Source organism: Gouania willdenowi, chromosome 3, assembly GCF_900634775.1.
Source record: "Gouania willdenowi chromosome 3, fGouWil2.1, whole genome shotgun sequence".
NCBI classification, from domain to species: Eukaryota; Metazoa; Chordata; class Actinopteri; order Blenniiformes; family Gobiesocidae; genus Gouania; species Gouania willdenowi.
This window is the reverse complement of record NC_041046.1, coordinates 36,880,955-36,905,086: the sequence shown is the minus strand read 5'-3', so window position 1 is coordinate 36,905,086 and position 24,132 is coordinate 36,880,955. Positions and strand designations below refer to the sequence as shown.

The window sequence follows — 24,132 nt, the reverse complement described above, 5'->3', positions numbered from 1 at the left end:
CATTATAATTGTAAAAATCTGTAATGAAATTGTGATTGAGTACAGATAATTGCCATGAGAATTCTACAAAAATTGTCAATTATAATTTAACACAAAACTGGGGAATCATGTTACAGTTCTATGTACAGTTCTACATATGTGGTTAACAATTAATAAAATATGCTTCATATCAAGATTTCCTACATTTTACCATTTAAAAAAAAATTTAATCTGGCAGAAAAAAGGCTCAGATGCCCACACCAAAAATATTAAAACCTATATTTTCATTGATTGGGAAGTCTAACAAGGTAGTCAATAGATAGGAAAGAAATGAGATGATACATATTTGTTTTCATGTATTTTACAGCTGATTTAGGACCCATTATTATAAAAGATGCCAACAGAAAGCTAACATAAGAGGAAGGTTAACTTTTATTAGGTTATTTTTTTCAGGCTCAGTTATTGTCATTAATTGTGATCAAACTTTAATAATTGAGAATGTAATTGTAATTGACTTTCTGAGGATAAAAAAATATTGTAATTTAATTGTAATTGGGAAAAAAAAAAGGTCACTGTAATCGTAATTGAATTGTATTTTAACATGGGTCATTTAAAACGTAATTGTAACTGAAACGTTACGTTTCCAGAGAGTAAAGTGAAGGTGAAGGAGACCCATTGCACTGTGACAGACCTTCTTCCCAATGCTCAGTATGAGTTCTGGGTCACAGCCACCAACACCACAGCAATCAGCCCTGCCAGTGAAAAGGCCTTGTACGTGACAGGTGAGAACACACAGGTGGATGACGTGCACCATGATGAACTAACTCAAAGTCCACAAAAGCAATAAACGTCTCTCTAGTGCCGTCACGGCCTGTGATCAAGCAGCGAAGCTGTGCCAGCTGTCCAGAAGCGGCTCTGATCCGATGGGACTCTGGAAACACCAACCCTGTGGACTCTTATACTGTGGAGATCAGAGAGTTAAGAAGTGATGTCACAGGAAGCAGCAGCATCACAGAGTACGAGACACTCATGGTTATTTTTTTAGTTTAGTCAAACCTTTCCAAATGTTGCAACATACATTTGTGTTTTTGATCATTATGTTGCACTACTTTCATAGATAACATTAAAGTGGCTCGACGTACGTAGACATACAGACAACCCCCGGTGCTATTCATACGTGGCCGATGACTTTACTGGAAGTCATGTGACCATTCTGTACGGACAAAAAATGGCTGAACAAGCGATATACGTACAAATTCACGGTGGCAAGAAATTCAAGTCCACTTCAGAAGGTTAGGGTTAGTTAGTCCGTAACGTGGTTTAGGGTTAGTGTTAGGTTTAGTGTTAGTTAGTTCGTAACGTAGTTTAGGGTTAGAGTTAGTTAGCCCGTAACATAGTTTAGGGTTAGGGTTAGTTAGTACGTAACGTACTTTAGGGTTAGTGTTAGTTTGTAACGTAGTTTAGGGTTAGAGTTAGGTTTAGTGTTAGTTAGTTTGTAACGTAGTTCAGGGTTAGGGTTAGTTAGTCCGTAACGTAGTTTAGGGTTAGTTAGTCCGTAACATAGTTTAGGGTTAGGGTTAGTTAGTCCGAAACATAGTTTAGGGTTAGGATTAGTTAGTCCATAACGTAGTTTAGGGTTAGTTAGTCCGTAACATAGTTTAGGGTTAGGGTTAGTTAGTCCATAACGTAGTTTAGGGTTAGTTAGTCCGTAACATAGTTTAGGGTTAGGGTTAGTTAGTCCGTAACATAGTTTAGGGTTAGTTAGTCCGTAACATAGTTTAGGGTTAGGGTTAGTTAGTCCGTAACATAGTTTAGGGTTAGGATTAGTTAGTCCGTAACGTAGTTTAGGGTTAGTTAGTTCATAACGTAGTTTAAGGTTAGGGTTAATTAGTCTGTAATATAGTTTAAGGTTAGGGTTAGTTAGTCCGTAACATAGTTTAGGGTTAGGGTTAGTTAGTCCGTAACGTAGTTTAGGGTTAGTTAGTTCGTAACGTAGTTTAAGGTTAGGGTTAGTTAGTCTGTAATATAGTTTAAGGTTAGGGTTAGTTAGTCCGTAACATAGTTTAGGGTTAGGGTTAGTTAGTCCGTAACGTAGTTTAGGGTTAGTTAGTTCGTAACGTAGTTTAAGGTTAGGGTTAGTTAGTCTGTAATATAGTTTAGGGTTAGGGTTAGTTAGTCCGCAACATAGTTCAGGATTAGGGTTAGTTAGTCCGTAACGTAGTTTAGGAATCTACATATTAATTGCAAACAGAAGTACTGGCCAATGAGGGGCGTTACGTATGGTTACAATTCATAAATACGTAGCACATCCGTAACATATTTTAAGAATCTACGTAATAATAGCAAACAGAAGTACATGTACGTAGCGTCTTAGTCACGTGACCTATCACATTATCTAAACTGGCCAATGAGGGGCGCTACGTACGGATAGAATGTCAGCATATTGATACGTCTACATGCGGATAGCCACTGACTAACATTAATTGTGCACACTGCATATTTTTAAACAGCCAGTGTTGAAGAGCAGCTGAATTACAGTATGTTCACTGTTCTTACTTTATGAGTGCTTCTAGAATTATGATCTGGTTATACTAAGAGATCATTTATCTAGTTTCTAAGATATTAGATTATTTGTAATACCGCAAAAATGGGCCTGGGGTCCAAATCTGGCATCCAGCGGACCTGCTGATCAAAAAACACATTACAATATGCAAAATTGGTCTCCCAACATGAACATGTGGCAGTATCAAAAGTAATAATCAAATAAACATTAAAAAAAAAAAAAAATATATAATAATTATTTAAAAATCAGTAATTTTTAAAACATTTGTAATTAATTTAGACATTTCATGAGACCCCATTTAAAATCCAGGTGACCCCACATGGGGTCCCAACCCCATGATTGAAAAACAGTGAATTAACCCTACATGTGAGAGAACATGCAAACTTCACTTTCCAAAGCTGGAATTTGGAAACTGCTAAACCTGTTTCTGTGACGGAATTGGAATCTTCACCTGTTTAATTGTTTATTCGTGCAGGTCAGTAGTGGCTGTGCCTTCCTGTCAGTGTGTGATCCAGCTACAGACAGGACGTCACTACCTCGTCTGTGTTAGAGCCGTCAACGTCGGAGGCCCCAGTGAAAGGAGTGAAGTTATCACTGTCTCCACAACAGGTTAGAAACATAAACAAGTGTTCTATTTTTTTTTTTTTTTTTTTTCTGTGAGCCAATAGTGTCTAATTTGTGTTTTGACAATGGAACAAACAACCATTACTTCTATGGCATTGAAATCAAGGGTTTTTTTTAACTGGTCATTGAATCATGACCCACCTTTTTTAGGCTGGGCTACTGGACTCAAAATGCCACTCACTTTGTTCTTATTGTTCTTGTTGTCGTGTACGCTAGTTGAAATCACTACTTCTCTGTTATTTGTTAACGGATCGGGCTGAAATTTGGTAGGTATAATCTATGGATGTGTACGCATCGACGCTCGGAGCCCGACTTTCAATTTGGGGCCCCATAAGAAGAAAAATACAAAGGTTGGTTTCTCATTTATTTGCCAGTCAAATATTACAACGGTTGGTGGTACCAATTCATTGGCACATACCAATATATATATAAATGTGTCATGGGGGCGCTAGGGGGCCCATTTTCAAATGACTACGTCTCCGTTAATGCTCGTTGAATCAGGCTGTAATTTGACATTTTGTGAGCAGATGTCAAGAGTCTCTCGGAGACCATTTTTCCGGTAAATTCTAAATTTATCGGAACATAGTCGTGTGATATATTGTTTCAAAGGCAATTCAACATAGATTATGACTTTTCGTCGCACAGCTTCATTTGTTGTACTCGGTGGAATCAAGTCATTTCACTGGATTCTTGGGAACGTGGTACGTTCCGCCGTAGTTAATCAGAACTTTTTTTTTTTAATTCAACGAAATAAATTTAGTTTTTCAAAAATAGCTGTTAACACACAATTTTTGGAGCGCATATTAACATTATTCAATCATTCTTATCAAAGTTTCTTTTAAATAGGAATCAAATAAACACAAAGGAAAAGTTTCGTATGATCTTTCATAATTATTCTTTCGAAAAGTGCAATTAACAATATGCAGTCAGTTATAAATGTTGATATCAAATGAAAAACAAAAATCAATTACAATTTTTCATACCTTTTTTATAATAAAAATTTGATTAACAATCTGTATCTTCATATACTTTATATATACAGTATGTTAATGTATTTTTTATTTCTCAATGTAGGTACATTCTTCTACCTGCTGGAGGAGACAGCCCATCCATGCCTCTCCATCTCTGAAGATGGTTTCACCATATTCTATGGGGATGAGGAGCTGCCAATAAGCGCCATGGCCCTGGACCCAGACACTTTCACAAGGTGAGATATAGATATTGTCAGCTCATAGCTGGTGACTGCATGTGTGCTAGTGTTGAGTAAATGTTTGTGTTGACAGATGTGTCGCCATCTTGGGCGATCTGATCCCAGTGCGTGGGCAACTTTACTGGGAAGTTGAGGTGGAGGATGTGACAGAGTATCGCATTGGGGTCGCGTATGAGGACACGGAGAGAAACTCATATCTTGGAGCCACAAATACATCCTGGTGTATGAGGCACATCCTCAGTCCATCCAGGTGAGGAAGCAGTGTGTAATACAACTCTCTTCTAATTCTCTTTACACTTAAACATTAATGCTGACTTGATAAAGATTTGTGGTTTTCATGGCTATTGAAAGGTGGAATGTGTCGTTTTTTTTCTACTAAATGCACAAATTGTCCTTGAACTAGTATTTCTTTGTTGTATAGTAGCATCATTGTATCAATTAAATTAAATTCATTATGCTCCACATGGTACCAGTAATTACTTTTATTTCTGCTCAAATATTGCCACAATCCAAGTCACTTCCATGTATTTTGTTCTGCAGTTAGTTTCATATTGTAAAAAAATAAACATTTTCTATTTAGATCCTTATCGTCAAGTGTTGACTTGTGTGGTTTGAAGTTAAAAATGCATGAACCAAACATACTTGTATTACTTTTTCATCTACACCCAACAGTTATCCTGCCCATTTCTCATTTTTAATCGCAAAACTTGACCTTTTTAAGTAGTAAGTACAGATTCTACTTCCCAAACTTCTTTTGTAGGCACAAATACGAGTTCCTGCACAATGGTTGGAGTCCCGACTTGAGGATCACTGTGAATCCGGTGCGGATCGGAGTCGCACTAGACTACGAGAAGGGGACTCTGTCTTTTTATAACGTGAACCTGGAACAACACCTTCACACTTTTTACTGTAACTTCAGGAATTATGTTCACCCCTGCTTCAGCTTGGATAACCCGGGGGCTTTAACTGTGCACAATGGCATAGAAGCTCCAGGCTACACGTTCATCTGAAGCCAGGTATGACAGAACATCAATGGGTAACGAGTATAACTCTACTGATCTTAATGGTTATGAAACAATACAAATATAAAAGAGATCTTTTGATGAGACAAACACAATTTTCCACTTGTTTTTTTTTTTTTATTTATTATTCCATAGGAACAGGCATACACCATTTTCCAAGATAAGAAAAGCCTTTAAACCATCCAGAACTGCAGTAGACCAGGTGTTAAAACTCAAAAACAAATGATTTTGTTTCTCAATAACAACAAAAGAAAGCATTTCAAAAAAATAAAGAAAAAGCTAAATTTGTTTTAATTTATTTTACAAATGTAATGACATTTTTTAAGAAGAAAAATGTCCACCCTGAATACTTGCACACTGTGTAAAGGCTGGTTGCTGACGTGTAACCACTTCCAAATGTTTAGTTTGATCTGATGCTACCTAAAGAACTGTGACAAAACAATAAAAATAAAAACCCATGGGGGAAAAGGCTTTGAACTTTGTTGCTAAATTTTGACATTTTTAGACACATGATCGCAAACATTTAAGTTAACACTGTGTCAGAAACCAGAGCGTTCACACACCTGGTGTTAAAACTTACTGAGACATGAATCTTCTGAAACCAAATAGTAGAAAATTAAAAACTCACAGAAAGGACAAGAAAATTAAACCAAAACCTTAAGTGCTCTCTAAATACACTAATAGTCACTAATGTTTAGGCTGTTGATGACCAGCTGTATGGAAACTAACCAGTGGCAGAGATCAAACTGCTTCCTGTATTACATTAAAGTTGATGTCAATAAATAAAATGCTGATATGGAACAATAATCTGCTGATTCTTGGGAGTAAAAACACTACTATGGTCCAGCACCAGTGTGTGCAGATACTAAAGTGGACTTTTCCTTTATAATGGAGGTAATTCAGAGAAACCTGTTTGAAGTCTGAATAAAAACCACTTTTAAGACTGAGCATCCTGGACTTTGGGGTGATGGGTTGAGGCAGAGGTTACAAGTATTCAGTCTTACTGCTGCGTGTCCTCTCCTCCTCTTCATCAGAAGAATCTCCTCCGTAGGGAACGAGCCCTGATGAGTCTTTCTCAGCTTTGGGCTTCTTCTCACACACCTCGTCTTCAACACCTGTAAATGCACAAGAATAGAAAAAAAGGAAGGTGGGAGATGGGGAAAGGGAAAGAGAGAGAGAACAAAACAATAGGGAAAGCCATTGAGGAGCCCAATGTTAGCCAACGGTTTTTGAGATGATTTGATCCACAGCCAGAGGAGGGAAGATATCAAATGGAACGGCAGAACGGCAGCACATCAGCATCCGGGGACACATGTTGAGAGAGAAAGTAAGAGAAAGACAAGAAACATATACAAGAGAGACATGTTAGCGAGTTCCACTGGTGGAGGCACTGACACAGGTCTCCACTCCTCCCCCATTACTCCATGGGGGCGGGGCCAATTCATGCAAACAGGGGGTGCGTCTTAATAGTACCTCCTATCTTGTTTCCTATCCACTTTTTCTTCGCCCCCGGATGTGTTAAGTGGCAGCCATGATAAGAAGCGTTCAAATTTTCTAAATGCTAAGGAAAGGAGGCTCAGTGCTTCCTGTTTAACCTCCTTCAGCCTAGGAAACACTGACGCATCCTTTACAAAGGAGACCAGATAATGCAATAATATGCCTTGAACAACTTTAAATGATCTAAAACCCATATCTTATGATATACAGCAATATTATGATTGACAACACAGAACACTGTCATTCAAGAAAAACGGACATTTTTAGCCACATTATGTTTCATTCAACATATTTCATTCACCCAGGAATGTTTTGTGTAGTTGTGCATGAGTATTCCTACATCGCAATTTAGGTCTATATCTTGCAGAAATGTAACAACTTCATAAAATCATACTTATTTTTGGATTAATGTTGATTTCTTAGTGGAAGGCGAGTGTGAGCAACTAGGGGTGTTGAAAAAAATCGATTCGGCAATATATATATATATATATATATATATATATATATAATTCGAAATGCATCCATATCAATTTTTTTAATAAAAAAATAAAATTGAAAATGAACTTTTTTTGTAACTTTTATTTAACCAGGAAAGTATTTTCCACCACAGAAGACATTGTAACTGCACAAAGAAGTGCTCTGAAACCTGGGCATGTTGACCAGCTTGTGTTTTTTCAATAAAATCTAAAAAGAAAGTACTAACTTTCTGCATTTATTTGTTGTTCTAGGCATATACCTCAGTTAGTTTACACTAAAGCCATGTTTCACTAAAGTCAAAGTTGGTTTAAAAGCCACAGGCAGATTGTATGTTTTTTTTTTATTTTAAGTTGTTGGCACATGGCATGTTAAAGCCAATGTTTTGAGTGTAAAATATACCAATAAAATACATTTCATACATAATGTTCTCATGAAGGTGTACAAAAATTACAGATAAGTTGTTTCTTAAGTCATATGTATAAAAAAATTGCAATAATTGCCTTATACTTTAATATCAGGATATATCGTATCTTATCGTGACCTATGTATCGGGATACGGATTGTATTGCCAGATGCCAGGCAATACGCACCCCTATGAGCAACCATTCTCAATGTGACGTTCTTTTAGTTTTACTTTTGTTCCTCGTATCCTCTTTCTTTGATTTACATTAAAACCTTGTGATATCTGAGTGGTTAGAGGCACAAGGGAAAGTGTTATAAATGCGCTTTTAGTCAATTTTCTATTTGTAGTTTTTTCATCATTGTAGAGTCACTAACCTTCATCGCTGTCTGATTTGTCAAAACAAATGTGATCGCATTTTCCTAACTCCTTTAGGAAGTCTCTTAACTCCTTTCCTTAATCCTGTGACGTCATCCACGGAGTTAAGGAAAAGTGGATAGGAAAGGAGATAGGAGGGACTATTCGGACGCAAACAGAGTAATCCACAGACATGCCTGTGAGTTTAGGATCTCAGATTATTCACATACTGAGAAAAACATACCCAGTGATCCAATCCCGCTGGGTGGACTGGGTGAGTCGACTGTCGCTGGTTCTCTCGGTCGTTTACGTGCAACAACGGTAGGGGCCGCAAAGGGGGGCGGGGGAGGCATCAAAAACCTGCAAAGGAAAAGACGACACGTCACAGAAACAGAAAAACTAAGAGTTTAACATGTCATGGATCAAAAGGTTTGTTCTCTGACCTTTCTGTTTTATCCTCTTCAGCACAGGATGAACGAGGCGGGGACTCGTGAGGAGGAGAACCCACCCGAGAGTTACCACTGGGCTGAACAAAAACCATTTATATTTTAAAATTTATTGACTTTGTAGCAGTAAAATATTCCAATTCTCTATCAATTCTAATCTAAATATGATGGTTACTGAAACAAAGAGTTTAGAATAGAGTGTGCCGTGTCTTTGTTTTGCTTCTTATTTTCCTCATATCTACTTCTTATTCAAAACCAACACATACTGCTCATTTGGAGTTTATAACAGGGTTTTTTTTTTTGTTTTGTTTCTTATCATTAGATACAATATTTTAATGACAGAAAATCTGTGTTTTGCATTCCAAATAATTAACATAAAAGTGAAAGTTCGTAGAGAGGTGAAATTTAGGAACTTTACATATAGATGGCGACAGCTACACAGATTACAGTTACGCAAATTCACAGTAAACTGTTGTGAGTGGCAGCCTTACTTTTATCACAACAAAGAAATGTATTTTATCCGTAAGACTATTGTCACTATTGTTGAAGTTGCTCGGGACGTGCGTCGAGGGGAGGGGCTTCTCTGTTGCCGGTGGTGTTCATACAATGGATGATATTGTGGCGATCAGTTACGTTCATAATTCACCCAGTGACTGTGAAGTGGTCGGGAACATTGTGGTGGGGAACATTGTGTTGAGAAGGCTGTGTAACTCAGTGTGTGCACTGTGATGTCAGAGGGCTATAGAGAAGTGTGGTTGAATTGAGAATAAAGTTTGGAGTTCCTTGATGAAGAAGCCACCACCGACTCCTGTTCATCTGCTCTACGTTATCGAGAGAGTGGCTTGGCTTTACCACGGCTTGGATGTTGCCGTTTCTGGATTCACCGGAGCTGCGCTCGGACGAGAGTCTCTTTCAGCACTACTTCCGTCTCTCCCGTGCCCAGTTTGACAAACTGCTGACCGGCATCGGCGCTCGCATCTCCTACCAGGACACCAACTACAGACGCTCTATTCCAGCAGAAGAGCGCCTGTCCGTCTGCCTCCGGTTGTGTTTTTTTTTCCTGAATACGTCACAGTTGGGGAACACTCCTGATTGGTCGACGCGCCACGATATGCCCCAAAAGTTCAACAATTCGAAATCCAGCGTCGGCTGCTTTGGAGGCGCCGGACACACGGCAAAAGCGTCCACCGCGTGAAAAGCTTTAAAACGCGCCACACAGGAGGCACAGGACGCGCAGCGGGACCTCCTACGCTCCCTAGAAGCGCATCCACCATATATTGTGAATGTACACCTGCTGCTTTTGATGTGAACGTGAAGAGTTTAACCATTTAACAGAATCTTACTTCAGCCAACATATTCAATACTTGAATCATTTAAGATATTAGCCCATTTGCTAGATTGATTAAATGCACTGCTCAGCTGACCTGTTGATCTGTAATCCCCAACGGACTCCCTGAGTCAGGGGGCTGCTTTGAAGATTTTTCCGGCTCCACCGTCTCTTTGCAGTCTGGATTCTTAATAGACACAAAGAACACATTTGACTTGGGAGGAACTTGTAAAGTGTAAAGTGGTGGTGAACGTTGAACTATAAACATTGTAACGGTCACAAACTCTATCTGCCACATTGTGACTTAAACGTAAACTAAAAGCTAACGATCAGAATCAGAATCGATGCTTCCAACAAGCATTCAACTTCAGTCAATTCTAAAAAGAAAAAAAAAACCCTGAAAATGCATGTGAATGTGTATCAGTTACCTGTACAACATATGGGTGTGGTTTTCTAGGACACACTGGATACTGAACCATTGCCTGAGAAGACGGAGGGTTTGTCGACAGGTCAGAATGACTTGGGGGACCATTAGTATTACTCCAATAACCACCGGCTCCTGGGTACGCTGAATAGCCACCAGCATACCCCTTTGCTGGGTAGTTATACCAGGACCCCTGGCTGGAGTAATTGCTATTAGGGGGATATCCATGTGCTGCGTATGCTGAAATAAAAGTATAGAATATGGAGTTAATAGCACATATCACAAGAATTGATTATAGGGTGATTTTTGACATCTGTGGCTGAATATTTTAACTTACTGCTCAGTAAACAAAAAAAAAAAAAAATCACCAGGAATGTCCTGATCTGATCCTTTTCTTTTATAAAATAAAACATTGAACCGATAAGTGAAGGTTGCATCAGAATTGACAGGAGTTTCCGTTTACTGGAAACGATACAGAAAACAGAAGAGATGCAGGACCATGTAAAGATGAATTATGAATAAAAAAGTTAAAACATGGGTATTTACTTGAGAGGTTTAAGTAATAAAATATTGTGGCTACTACTATGGAGAGAATTACTTTTGCATTGAACCAGAAGATAAGTAATTTTTTTTCACTTGTTTTTCCAAATGGATGACCAAATGTATGTTCTTGTTTTTTTGTTTAATCTACAAAATGAAATAAAAGAAAGAGAGGTTTTAGTCATCATAACATCAACACTGGTCATAACAGTAGTTACTTTGAAATATTCCTGAAAAATTATGGCAGTCCCAATGAAACAACTGCTGAAGTTATGTTATGGCATTTAGTTAAATAGAAGGCCAAAGTAAACGCTAATAAATTTAACTAAAGGTAAATTACTTCCAGTTAATCTAGCACTATATATATATAAAAATAAAACATATTCTACGTAGCACCAATGGTTGGGCACGATATTTTTAACAAGGCTATTAAATTGCGTTATTAAGAACTAGTTCATGTGATCAGGACATTCCTATTGACGACCACAAGACAAAAGCAACTTGCCAGTACCTCACAGTCACTCACCCAATTCAAAATACCTTATATACTGTAACAATGGACATGAATACTTACGCTGTGTGGAGCTCGTGGGAGTGTAAGTCGACATCGTCCTTTCATACTCGGCTTTAACCTGGAGATTGGGAGAGAAAAATCAGGCGTGTAATTAACAAAATTAAAGAGCAGAAAAGCTGTCGATTTTTCACGCAGTGGCATTGTGGGTAGGAGCAGAGCACTTATAATCTTTATCTGGAGTTCAAGTGGTTCATACTACCTCATTTACTCTTGGAGGTGGGTATCAGTGAAGACTATACATCTTAATAGTTTCACCTTCTTTTACCTCCTTGTAAACTCATCAACAACATGATAATAGACTTACGGTTTCCAGCAAACTCTCAGTGAGTTTCTTTGCAGACTCTAATCCGATAGCGTTCGGGTGGCTACAAAACAAAGAAGAAGCTCAGTCAGATTATGACGATTATGATGTGAAAAGCATTGTGTCAAATATCTAACCACTCCTTTTTATTTTATTAAAACTCTACATTGTAAAACCCATATAATATTAGTGATGAGTACTGAATTCAGTACCTTTTTATTGTTACCAACTGTAGGGGAACGAGGGTTTTAAAAAGTTATATTATTGTTGTTATTAATATCAACTTGTTCGTGCGCCAGGGTGCCATCTAGAAATTGGTGTTAAAGTATATTACTATCATCATGCTTGTATGTTATTAATATTCACCTGTATAATAAATGCACAAATTATACCTGCTGTTTTTATTAACATTAACTTAATTAGCGATAAGAACCCACCAGAAAGGAAATGTATCAATTAATAACCCATAAAAGTGATCTAAAACACTTAAACACCAATTTCTAGATGACACACGAACACGTTGATATTAATAATTAATATTATCAATTTTTAAAACCCTTGTTCCCCTACACAACTAAGCTCTGGCACTAGCGCCAAACGACAACTCGGTTCTCTTTTAGTTATAAATTAGTTCAATTTTACCATTCACACAGGTTTTGACTTGTGCACAAATGCAAGAAAAATACTCACAATATAGAGCTCTGTCACACAGAACTGCTTTCTAATTTGCACATTATAGGAACCGGTAGGTTTTTTATGATGAAGAAATGTTGCTACAATACAGTTATGTATATGTTGGTTTAATGTATTTGTTGAAGTTGTTTGTTACCATGATTATCAAAATGAGAAATAAATATGGTAAGTTGGAACATTTTGAGATCTTTTGAACCGAAACTGGTACCATTAAGTACCGATACCGATTCACAACTAACCCATCCCTACATAAAATACACTTAAAAGTTAATATTATACACATTGTATTCTGACACCCACCGTCTGATATTTCATTTAGTCTTCAGTCAACTCACCTAATGTAGACATAAAGAGGCTCAAAAGACTCTCGTTTAGACGCCTGCTCTATGTAGCCAGAGCCTTTTCCTCGGAGGAAGACTCGAGCCCCTGTCTCTGTCTGGATGTGACTCAAGTATGCACCTCCAGGTCCTTCCACTTTCTCGTTCACGTTGAATGAAGACGATGCCTGGTCCAACCCCACGAAAATCTTTGTGTGTACAAAACTCTGAGATCAAACAAAAACCGTATAAATTAGTAAATTCGACATGGTTATTGTAAATTAAAAATCCGCGTCAAACAATTTTGTCAGCAGACGCAGTAATCCGCAGCATTTCACTGTAGACCACAGATGTTCTTTCTGCTTAATACTTTTGGAGGTGGGTATCAGTGAAGGCAATATGGTCTATGTTTGCCTCACTTTCTTTACACCTCCGTATGATAAAGGCACCTGTAGTGAACTTTAATTGCAAACTTTATCAAAAGATCATATATAATACGAGAGGTTAAGTTGGCTAACTGTCCTTGTAGAGCAGCCAGGTCGATAGAAAAAGACCCATCGACCAAAAGTTAACAAGCTGGATTGCATTTTAAGGTGTAAAAAAGTACTTTAAATGTACAAACATATTTCGTTTATCAATGATTCATTAATATGCATTTCCACTACAGCAGGGGTGTCAAACTCATTTTAAGTCAAGGGCCAAATACGGACCAATTGGATCAGAAATGGGCCGCAGGGTTTAGGCAGAAAAAAAATATAACTTCAATAATAAGGAGTCAAGTTTGCACTTCCAGTTATAAATTACACACGTGAAGTATGGAAGGCATCAGCAATACGTGACAGATGATTCAATGTCCTTTGATTTATTTATTTAACCAATTTTATATTCAAAAATTTAGAATTTTGGAAATTTTTCAGTTCACCAACAATTTACAATTGAATTATTTGTCAGTTTACACAACGATTCATATTTTCACTGTCATTTTCACTTTTTCTCCAGCGAGACGAATCGGAGGCTCTGAAGGGCTGGATTTGGCCTCTGGGCCTTGAGATTGACACGTGCACTAAAGCTACCCTTTAACTTCTCACAGGCCTAAGCAGTAAAGACAGATGTTATTAGTGTGCGTACCCCTATATGAGGAGCAGCGGGTCGGTGTCCCGTGCTTGGTGTCGAGCTAGCGTTGGGGAGGCGTGGCACAGACGTTGGTATGACGGGCCGTGGAGGCTGAGGGTAAAGCGTGAGTGGTGGCATTATAGGCACCTCTTGCCCTCCTGATGCTGCAGAAGCTCTAATTAAATCCTCGGAGATTATTTCTTTGATCCGAAGCACAGCTTCTACAGTCAAGAAGAAATCAGAAACACCGGTCATCAGATGGATTCAAACCTAAAAAACCAGGAGCAGAGTTGCTTCAAAGAATATTAATGTACTAAAGTATGAAACATTGGCACAAACTTTTTAAATGGTAGCTACTTACTATTGACCTGGTCTTGGTTTTTACCCTGGACATGCAAATACAACGCTCTTTGTCTGAAAGTAAGAAAATGAAAATATAAAAATGCGACAGACAAATCTCAATTTGTAAACACAAAAATGTAAGTTATTCTAATATATACCCTCCTTACCCTGCTACTCCTCCTCTTCCCTTTTCAGCTTCACTCATATAATGACCTTTTGTTGAGATTACGGCTCCACTAAACTGTCGAATCTGGTGATTAACAGATTAAAAATATATATATATATTTACATTTTACAACTACTGTAATTGACGATTGTGTAAAAAGTTAAAGAGCGGGGACTACTTTCACTTACTTCCTCTTGTGTTTTGCCTTTAGTAAGCAGGTCCCGAGAATTCAGTGGCACATCATTAATGTCGACCTCTGTGATCACCAACTCCTCTGTGGGGGTTAGCATAGGCACACTCGCAGGTGACTAAAAGGTGCAAAAACAAAAGTACATTTAGATAACTGCCTACACATGACCACTTCATGACTTATTGCACACTGATGGTCTCTATTTAAATCACATGAGGCTTTTATTAACAAGTACAGATTTATTTTAATGGTTACAGCGAGGTCTGTAATGCAAGTCCCATTATTTTTCTTAACACTCGTTCAGAATACTATGTTTGCGGCTGCTATCACAACGTTATTGGATAAGGGTCTCAAGCATTCTTTGTTGATCCATGTGCTTTTTACTAGCCACTCTTTCTTTCTCCACTGCTTTTGATTTGTTCTCAGCTTCATTGTAAGGGTACATTGTAATGTAAACATTAACAGGACTTACATAGGGCACTATAAAATCAGTTTAATTTTTTTTCCAAATTCCTTTTTTTCCTCTTTCAAATTTTGTTTTTTCTACAGTCTAATTTGTTATTCTGTTTTTTTTTTTTTGTTTTTTTTTTTACATTTTTTGGGATATATTTTATCAATTTTTTCCAGAAAATATTGTTTTTCAACTCCTGTGAGTAAACAAAGTGAATAATAATTTTAAAAAAAAAAAAAAAAAAAAAAAAAAAAAACATAATTAAATGTATGTCAAAATAAAAGTCTAATTTAAAATCATGTGTAAACTCCAATTGAAATATAGCTATAGATTGTACTGACATGGATTATTCTTACTGCTTATTTTTAAATATGTATAATCATACGTCATAAAGACGTATGAATAAGAGCAGCATTGATATCACCCAATTTCCACTCAGGGATCAATGGTTTACTGAATTTGAGCAGGTTTACTTAATTTTGATCAACTTATTCAAAATAACCTAATTTAAATGATCCTAATGATTTTTTTCCAGATGATTAGATAAATGTAGACGCAAGATGCATCAGTTATTTCACCACTAAGGGTCAGAATATTAATTAGCTATCACGTTATCATGAACGTACGATGTTTCATAACTACAATCTCTGGAATCAGAATTGTCCACAACAACACACAACTTGTTCCCACAGATCTTCTGTAGCCTGATGAGATGTTGATCATATTAAACATTCTGAGCAGGTGAAGCTGCCCCACCTTCTCTGTTTGTAGCTTCACAGACAATAAAGTTCAGCGGGAACTGCTTGGCTCTGTGTTTAGGCGTGCGTGATGAGTTGCATAGTTTTTTTTGGCAGTTTAGTCGGTGTTGCGGGTAGCCGATTCAACATGTGTTTAGCTCTGGAGTGGGAGGAGTGAAAGAACGGCCCCTTCATGATGACGGCGTTTCATTCACATTTTGTCACTTTCAGTGGATTAAATTTTGGTTTAATGATTAAATGATTCCTTAACGTGTCAGACATAGGGCCCTACATACCTGATGAGCGTCTGCGTGTATTCCCGGTCAATTGAAACCGGTCAAGTCCACACCTGTGACTTGTCCCAAGCAGGTCCGTCCAGAGCACGAGCGCTGAGGGTTACGCGCTCACATATTGATATGTGTGGAATGGATCTAACGTGCGAGAAACAGCCTATGATGACAACACCCCCCCTCCCACCCCCCTAGAAAAAACTCATGGGATCTATACGAATCACATAAATGGTCTATCTTGAGTTCAAAATGGTGAATTTCACCGAAAAGTGACTGATTTGCATGTATGTGCATAACAATTAAAAAAATACCACATCACCTATTTAAATTGGTATACCTTAGCAAGTAAAGGTGGAGGAGTCAGCAGCTTTCCTTTAGCCATTAGCATTGCGTTTATTTTCGCAGCCATTGCAGCAGCCATCTCCACTCCTCCCTGAGCTGCAGGTTTTTCACCCATGGTTTGTGCTTGGGTTACCACACTGTGGGATGCAGCACTGTTGACCACTCCTGATAAAGACACAGGGTGGGCTGAAGTTGTATTTCTCTGCTGCACATTTACACGTTGATTAGGAGGGGCTGCTTGGTCCCAACGACTGCTTAGGCACCTGGAAATGGATCACAACATAGAAGACAATTTCTATAAACGAATGCACAAATTGGAATAGTCTTCAAATCACTGTTTAAGACAGCTTTTTAAAAAAGTGCTGGGAAAAAAAAAGGTTAAAAGCAAATCAGTCATGTAATCATCTATAGAAGCTTTTTTCAATAAGAAACTGCTTCAGTTGGTTGTAAATAATGTATATATTATGTCCATGTCTGTATCTTTTACTGTCATTTTCTTAAAGGTATAAGGACTACGAATGGAAAGTAGCTCATGGATAAATCTGGCACACAGTGTGGGCTGAAGTCGTATTTCTCTGCTGCACATTTACACGTTGATTAGGAGGGGCTGCTTGGTCCCAACGACCGCTTAGGCACCTGGAAATGGATCACAACATAGAAGACAATTTCTGTAAACGAATGCACAAATTGGAATAGTCTTCAAATCACTGTTTAAGACAGCTTTTTAAAAAAAAAGTGATGAAAAAAAAAAGGTTAAAAGCAAATCAGTCATGTAATCATCTATAGAAGCTTTTTTCAATAAGAAACTGCTTCAGTTGGTTGTAAGTAATGTATTTATTATGTCCATGTCTGTATCTTTTACTGTCATTTTCTTAAAGGTATAAGGACTACGAATGGAAAGTAGCTCATGGATAAATCTGGCACACACAAAGAACTGAATGAGTGTTGATTAATGTGTACGGTCCTCTCCAAATAAACACATAAATAAATAAATAAAATAAAAGACTGGTAAAGGGGTAATCCAATACAGATTAATTAAATTAAATTGTAACTGGATACCGGCCAGATGGCCATGACCCTAGATCTTGGTAAATGGGTTTCTTTAGGTAAAGGACAAAAAGAAATTGGCAGATTATGTTCAGATAAATGTATTAATCCCCATAAGGAAAATTAAAAATACCACAGTGGTTTAAAGGCAATAATTTATGCTAAAATAATTGCAGCAAATAACGTGTTTAACAAGTTAAATGTTAATATTGTAATGTAGATGAGTAATTAAAAGAGAGTAGAATTTGAAAGTTATATAATCTGTAATTACATTCTAGTCAGCATTCTTAGAACAAACAGTTTACAGGGCTATACATGCTTTGATGGAAGGATATTTACGTGTTCACACGTGGTACGGGTCATTTCCAGTAAGATCACAGCAGCACAAAGAAAAATAGCAATTTCGGGAGATATACGTCTAATCTAACAGTTTTAAAGTGTTGCTTGGTCAACAAAGTCCTTATTTTAAAAGAGCACATTCGTTAACTGTGTACAGGATACTAAATCTGTTATTTAAAGACCCAATTTGGTTTCTTAAAGGACTTTAAAGATCTGCTAGCTTTAGTTAGAAAAACTTCGTAAAGGGCGCCATAAGATGCTAAATAAAGCCCACGAAAAATGACTATTTTGGCTTTAGCTAAAAACGCGATCGACATTTACCAAATTGAGACTACGCGAGAAAGAGAATAAATCGTGAATGTACGATGATAAAATATAATGTAACTGTTACCATTACATTTTTATTGAACACAACTCGTAACTTTACCAGCAGGCCAGGCCGGTGAACACGTACAATTAGCATTTAAGCTAACTAAGTAGACAACACTGGAGCTAGCATTAGCCAAAACGCTAGCTCGTTCAAGGATTCCATTTATTTAAAAAACATTACTGAATATGGTTATTTAAATATGAAACCCAACTTACGGTGTCTGTCCAGTCATTCCCCAAGACATAACAGCAGTCCACAGGATCCGCAGTGTAAAGTTAAAGCAGCTTGTGGTGTAGTTCGACGCTGTTAGCCATGGAAGTGCTTCTCTGCCGTGCCGGGGACTCCGGTTTACGGCCTGTCGTGAAGCTGCGTTGGTTTCCAAGTTACGTAATATTGTTTGTCGTTGTTTGTGCAGCAGCCGGGTTGCCAGGTTTTTCTGGTTCAAATTTAGACTGGTTCGCTTCGTTTGGTTTTCATTTCGGAAAGTCTTGTGTTAAACGCACAGTTACCATTTAATCATGTTCATATTTGATTATTATTTATATATATAAATCCAAACCCTTTAACTGACTGAAAATGCATTGTTAAAATACAGTTTCCATTGTTTCTTTTTTTCTTGTGTATATGTACATACAGAAAATACATTAGTTGACGTCAGAATGTTACTTGAAATATGTGTTTAAAAACGTTTTAGTTTATGAACTTGCGTTTTAATATCTGATAATTGTCTCTTATCAAACACTGTATTTTAAATGTAAACGAAGTGTTATTTATCATGTAGTTGCATTTTCACTGTATATTTCCTGTAATTCGTAAATTCTGTAATATTCTTTTGGGGTGACAATTGAACATTCTGTCCAGGGACTGCAGACGAAATAGCTAAACCTGGTATCTTTTCTATATTGCTATTCATGTACACTGTCCCTGTTAAATAAACCAATAAACACAAAGTGGGAGATAATCTATGTATAAAGTTACCTAAACAATAATACTTAAATATATTTAAAAAAAAAAAAAAAAAAAAATTTAAATGCATAGTTTGTGGTTGTGTACATGTTAGAAATTCCTAACAACCAGCTGCAAACTAACCTAATTTGCGACATAATTCTGTTATATTACTGTTAATATAACAATATACTAGATCCAGATGGTAGTGCAGTGCAAATGTGGTTTTAATCTCCAGCTGACATACATGTTGTGTCGTTGGCTAGCAATGTTAGATTTAAATATTTTTCTCCACTGTACAAAATAGCAATCACCTCACTGAAAAGGGAAATAAATAGAGTCTAATATGTGTATCTGAAATGTAAACATTACAATTTAGTAGACCAAAAAACATTTTAAATGAAAAATATTGAGAGAAATAATTTATTTTTGTATTTTAAACTTGAATGCAAATATTCAGTGTATATGGATGTTTTTATTTAAGTGATACATGTGTTTGAAAATGATGGTGGGGGAAGATGATGCGCTGTAAAAAAAAAAAAAAAAAACACACCAAACGTATTCAACGATATTTTATTTTTTGTTGAGTAGTTTCTAGTTTCTCTTTTGTGCCTTCAGATCAAAATGTGAATCAGAAGGAACCACCCAATCCCTCGACTGAGAACAAATCTGTCTTAAGAGAAACACAAGGAGGCTTGTGGTCAATATTAACCACCATTTGCTTAGCTGTTATGGCATTTGTATGGTGTTTAAAAAAAGAAATTTTCTTAATAAGCGACTATCTTTAACATATATTAGTATCCTAATCTGAATCCAAACTTGAACAAAAACATGTTCCCTGGTCTGTGCATAAGGATGTTGGACAAGTGGCGAAAATAGAGTGATGTTTGCTCAAAAGTCAATGTAACCTGGCCGCTAAGAGACTGTTTAAAGACAGTGATAGACAAGTCTGCGGTCAACATCCTTTTTTAGCGTTTAGTCCTCTGTATACACTCTGCGTGGCCGTTCCATTCATAGGTTCTCAGACGGCTCCAATGGTTGATCTCATTTGCCTCAAATCCAGTGTAAAATTCTTTGTTTATAAAAATATTGAGATTTGTGTGAACATAACCCTCCAACTACGTCATAATAAAAACTCCAGATGTCTGTTGCAGTTGCACAGTGGGATGTACTGTATAAATATTGTATAAAATAAGGCAGTCTTTTCAGTAGGATAAACCAGATACAAAAATTTCTGGGAGACAAAATTTTCAAGTCCAAAATGCTTTCACATATTTCTGCTGTTGTCAAATGTCAAGCGGTTTACAGCATTAAACCAAGAGTAAGGGATTGTTGCAACAATGAAGACACCCACACATTCACACCACCATCCAAAAGACGCCCACACACACGCACGCACACACACACACAAACGCCAGACGATCCACAACAAAAGCTTATTCTCTGATGCAACATCCCAGCCCTGGATAAATCATGGAGACTTCAACATTTCTAATATTGTTTACAGTGCAATACAAAAGTGTTCGCTTCATCTGGTACTGTACTTTTAATAGGAAAATAAAAATGCTTAATAAGGTAATGCTTTATATGAATAATAATTGTGAATTTTTAAGAGTTAGAGTAGTATGTGTCTTCATTAACTTTGGCTTTTTTTTTTCTCTCTCTCTCTTTAAATGTATTTTCCTCTTATTTATCAACTAATTTATTTCTTCATCTTAATATAGAAATAATGGAACACCTACGAAAAATGAACATACTAAATAGTATGTAATTAGATACCTATGATCATTATGATGTTGAGGTTTTTTGTCTTTCTTCAGTTGTGGCCTTAATCAAAAGTCCACTCCCTGACCGATAAAGAAAGTGTCCTCTCTCCCCCGCTACCTCTCGACTCGGGTGTGTCTCTAAAGGACACATAAACATATTACCCCAAGTCAAGCAAAAAAGAGAAAAAAAAACAACAAAAAAAAAACAAAACAACAAATGAAAATGAGCAGTGGAGTGTTCTTTCATAATGTGGCTGCAAGCACAGGAACAGAGGCCAAAAGTGACTGTACGCCCTGACTTGGATCGGACACCTTCATATGTCGACCATCCACTCCTTTAGTAAACATACAGTTTTTACTCAGACAGCAACTTCACAGGCAGGCGGGCAGGCAGGAGTGTCCCCTTGGTCATCAGAGGATGGACACTTTTTCCAGGAGAGCATGAGGACCGTCTCAAGTTCAAGAAGTCATCGCACCAGCTACACTGCCAACGTGTGAGAGGCACGACAAATTCAAAAAGGATTCCGCAACGTCCGTGACAGTTTTTCTGTCTCAATTTTTTACGTCCTACAGCAGGGATATTTCTGCAACCACTTGTCCAGGATGTCCCGTGGTTTCCGAGTGTACGGACACATGGATGCTCAGCGTGCTACAGAAGCAGAAGAGTAGAAGGCGTAAAGGCCCTTTGGCTGGTTGGTTGGTTGGCTGGGCATGCAAGGGTACAGATGTCCCAGCAGAATATAGCATGTTTGCACCCCCAGACTGTGGGGTCCCCAAGGCCAAACACTACAACATCTACTCCGGAGGGGGTCGCAGGCTGTGAAGCTTCCTCTCATCCAGGCCTTTCCAGTACTTGAAGTTGTTGTCCAAGTGCTGCATGAGATTAGGAAGATCTGCAAAAGCTGAAGAGAAGACATAGAATTAAAACTCCAATGACGGTTTCAAATAAATAACTTATCAGTATTTTTTTGTTTTTTTTTTCTTGTACATAAAGAAAACCATTCCCAACAAATTATTTTCTTTCTTGTGTTGGATTTCACATCAGATTTTAAAGGGATAAAAAAGAATGCCATGAAAAAAGGACAATATGGACAGAATCACCTGAATTTTACCATAACCACCCTTTCTATATTTTGGAGTGTATATTGTTGTGAATAATGTTTGTGATGGAAATTTGCCTTTCTAAATAAAAAGAAAATTTCAAAAAGCTTATTCCAGATAGAAGAGATATGTATGATATGAAAGTAAATAATAGATGTTATAGAAATCCACTCGTTATTGTGACACATCTGCTGAAAATCCCTTCAGAAAACTAATGAAAATGTTCACAAAGAAAGTCATTGTATCTTATATAGAAAAAGAAAAAGAAGAAAAGAGAAAGAAAGAAGAAAAAGAAGGAACAAGAAGAAAAAGAGAAAGAAGGAAGAAAGCAGAAGACAAAAAGAAAAAGAGGAAGAAAGAAAGAAGAGGAAAAGAAAAGAAACATAGAAAGAAGAAAAAAAAATAAAAAAGAGAAAGAAGGAAGAAGAAAACAGGAAGAAAAAAGAAGAAAAAGAAAAAGCAGTAGGAAGAAAGAAGAGAAGGAAAGAAAGAAAGAAAAAGAAAAGAAGGACACTACATTAAAAAGTGTGTAATGTAAGAAGGAAAGAAAGAAGGAGGAAAGAAGGAAGAAAAATGAAAAAGAGAAAGAAGGAAAAAGAAGAAAAAATGAAGAAAAAAGAAAAAGAAAGAAGGAAAAAGTAGAAAGAATTAAGAGAAGGAAATAAAAATAGAAAGAAAGAAAAAGAAGAAAGGAGAACACTACATTAAAAAGTGTGTACTATATGTACAGTAACAGTATTTATGCTGAGCTGTGAATATTTACCGTCCCATGCATCAAACATATCCGTAATGAAGTAGTCTATGAAGGAAATCTGGGACTTTGGGATGCTACATGTGTTTCTGTCAAACACAGGCATGACCACTGGTAGACCTTGTCTCTTCTCCTCATCTGTCTGTAACAAACATGTGGACACACAAATTACACAAAAACATTCACCTACGCACACACATACAATGTTAGTGTTATTGCTTATTATAATAACCTGTGCAAAGTACTCCTCTGAGATGCGTCCGGCCCATTCTATACAGAGCTCTAGAGGCCTGCATGGATTGGAAATGTCTGCACACTTAATGAGCATTCGCTTGACAAGGATGCGATTTTCAGGGGTTGTCAGGACACTTTTGACAGATTCCTCATCTTCTGTTCCCTTTAAATAAATAAAAAGCATTTTATTGACACAAAGAAGAATTCAAAGACAGACTGTAACTGCAACAAATGAAACCATGGATAACGTTGTTACATTTTAAAGCTAATGAAAAGCACATAATCCGAGGTAAAATGTGGGACGCTGCAGCCAAAGAGTACAACCTACTGCTTGAAGTTAATGGAATGTAAAAACACTGCAGTAATGACCTCTGGACTTGGAATTTTGGCAGTTTTATATTAAACCTATTGTTTCTCACAACACACTATTAGTGTGCAGTCTTCTAAAAAAACTTAATAACCCTAGTTTCTCCAACCTCTGGAAGCCACCTAGTTACTATAATTAAGCTTTTATTTTGAAACCAGGAACTACATCCACACCAACTTTGCCACTACAACGCTGTAAAACTGACACAGTAGTTGCATTTAGTGCAACAAAAGTTATGTACCACTCGTCTAGGGCAGTGTTTCTCAAATGGGGGTACGCGATGGCACTACAGGGGGTACTTGATAAAGACAGAATAGAAAATTAACATTAAAAATAATTATCATAATAATGATGATTGAAATGATCTTGATTAGAACATGAACTTTCTGATATTTTCTGCGAAAAGCGCTTTATAAATAAATTACTTACTTAATTACTTACTTAAAAATATGGAGGTGGGTCTTGGTCCCACATCAGGTGGGAAATGACCGGAAAATGATAAAAACTATGGAAATAAATCTATTCAGGAGCCATTATATAAAGTTTTATTTTACATATTTACATAATGAGATTCTTTAAAAGGTGTGTCATCACTCATTAATTCCATTATTATGCTCTATAGATGTTTTTTACAGTATTCTGAGCAAAATGTTGTACTCGGACAAAGGGGGTACTAGGATTCAGAAATAGGAGAAAGGGGGTACTTGCGCCAAAAAGCAAAGTTTGAGAACCACTGATCTATGGGATAATCGCTCATCTTTCAAAGTGTAGTTTAAATAAAATCCTGTTGGTTAAAAACCAGAAGAGGCTTTCCTTCTATGAATATGATT

The 24,132-nt window shown here is 37.1% G+C and overlaps 3 protein-coding genes across 3 annotated transcripts in view; 1 reads left to right on the top strand and 2 right to left on the bottom strand.

Moving 5' to 3' along the window:
• Positions 1 to 619: 619 nt before the first annotated feature.
• Positions 620 to 6,205, top strand: fsd2 (fibronectin type III and SPRY domain containing 2; the record flags this gene model as incomplete). Its single annotated transcript, XM_028474152.1, has 6 exons — positions 620 to 761; positions 839 to 995; positions 3,018 to 3,151; positions 4,241 to 4,373; positions 4,450 to 4,626; positions 5,137 to 6,205. Coding segments are annotated over 6 exons (993 nt in total), but the record flags the coding sequence as incomplete, so codon positions are not given.
• Positions 5,713 to 18,505, bottom strand: LOC114454471 (KH homology domain-containing protein 4-like). Its single transcript, XM_028434972.1, has 14 exons — positions 18,354 to 18,505; positions 16,378 to 16,645; positions 14,561 to 14,680; positions 14,374 to 14,456; positions 14,226 to 14,278; positions 13,880 to 14,085; positions 12,770 to 12,978; positions 11,745 to 11,805; positions 11,441 to 11,498; positions 10,331 to 10,566; positions 10,000 to 10,089; positions 8,573 to 8,655; positions 8,374 to 8,489; positions 5,713 to 6,513 (listed from the first exon to the last, which is right to left on the bottom strand). The coding sequence occupies exons 1-14, from the start codon at positions 18,380 to 18,382 to the stop codon at positions 6,383 to 6,385; spliced, it is 1,743 nt and encodes a 580-aa protein (XP_028290773.1). The 5' UTR covers positions 18,383 to 18,505; the 3' UTR covers positions 5,713 to 6,382.
• A 2,240-nt stretch (positions 18,506 to 20,745) lies between these two features.
• Positions 20,746 to 24,132, bottom strand: part of pde8a (phosphodiesterase 8A) — a 71,770-nt gene continuing 68,383 nt past the window's right edge. Inside the window, exons 20-22 of the mRNA XM_028436954.1 lie at positions 22,934 to 23,098; positions 22,714 to 22,843; positions 20,746 to 21,751 (exon numbers count right to left, since the gene is read on the bottom strand). Of these exons, the coding sequence (XP_028292755.1) occupies positions 21,645 to 21,751; positions 22,714 to 22,843; positions 22,934 to 23,098 (402 nt within the window). The 3' untranslated portion in view covers positions 20,746 to 21,644. The remainder of the gene's footprint in view (positions 21,752 to 22,713; positions 22,844 to 22,933; positions 23,099 to 24,132) is intronic.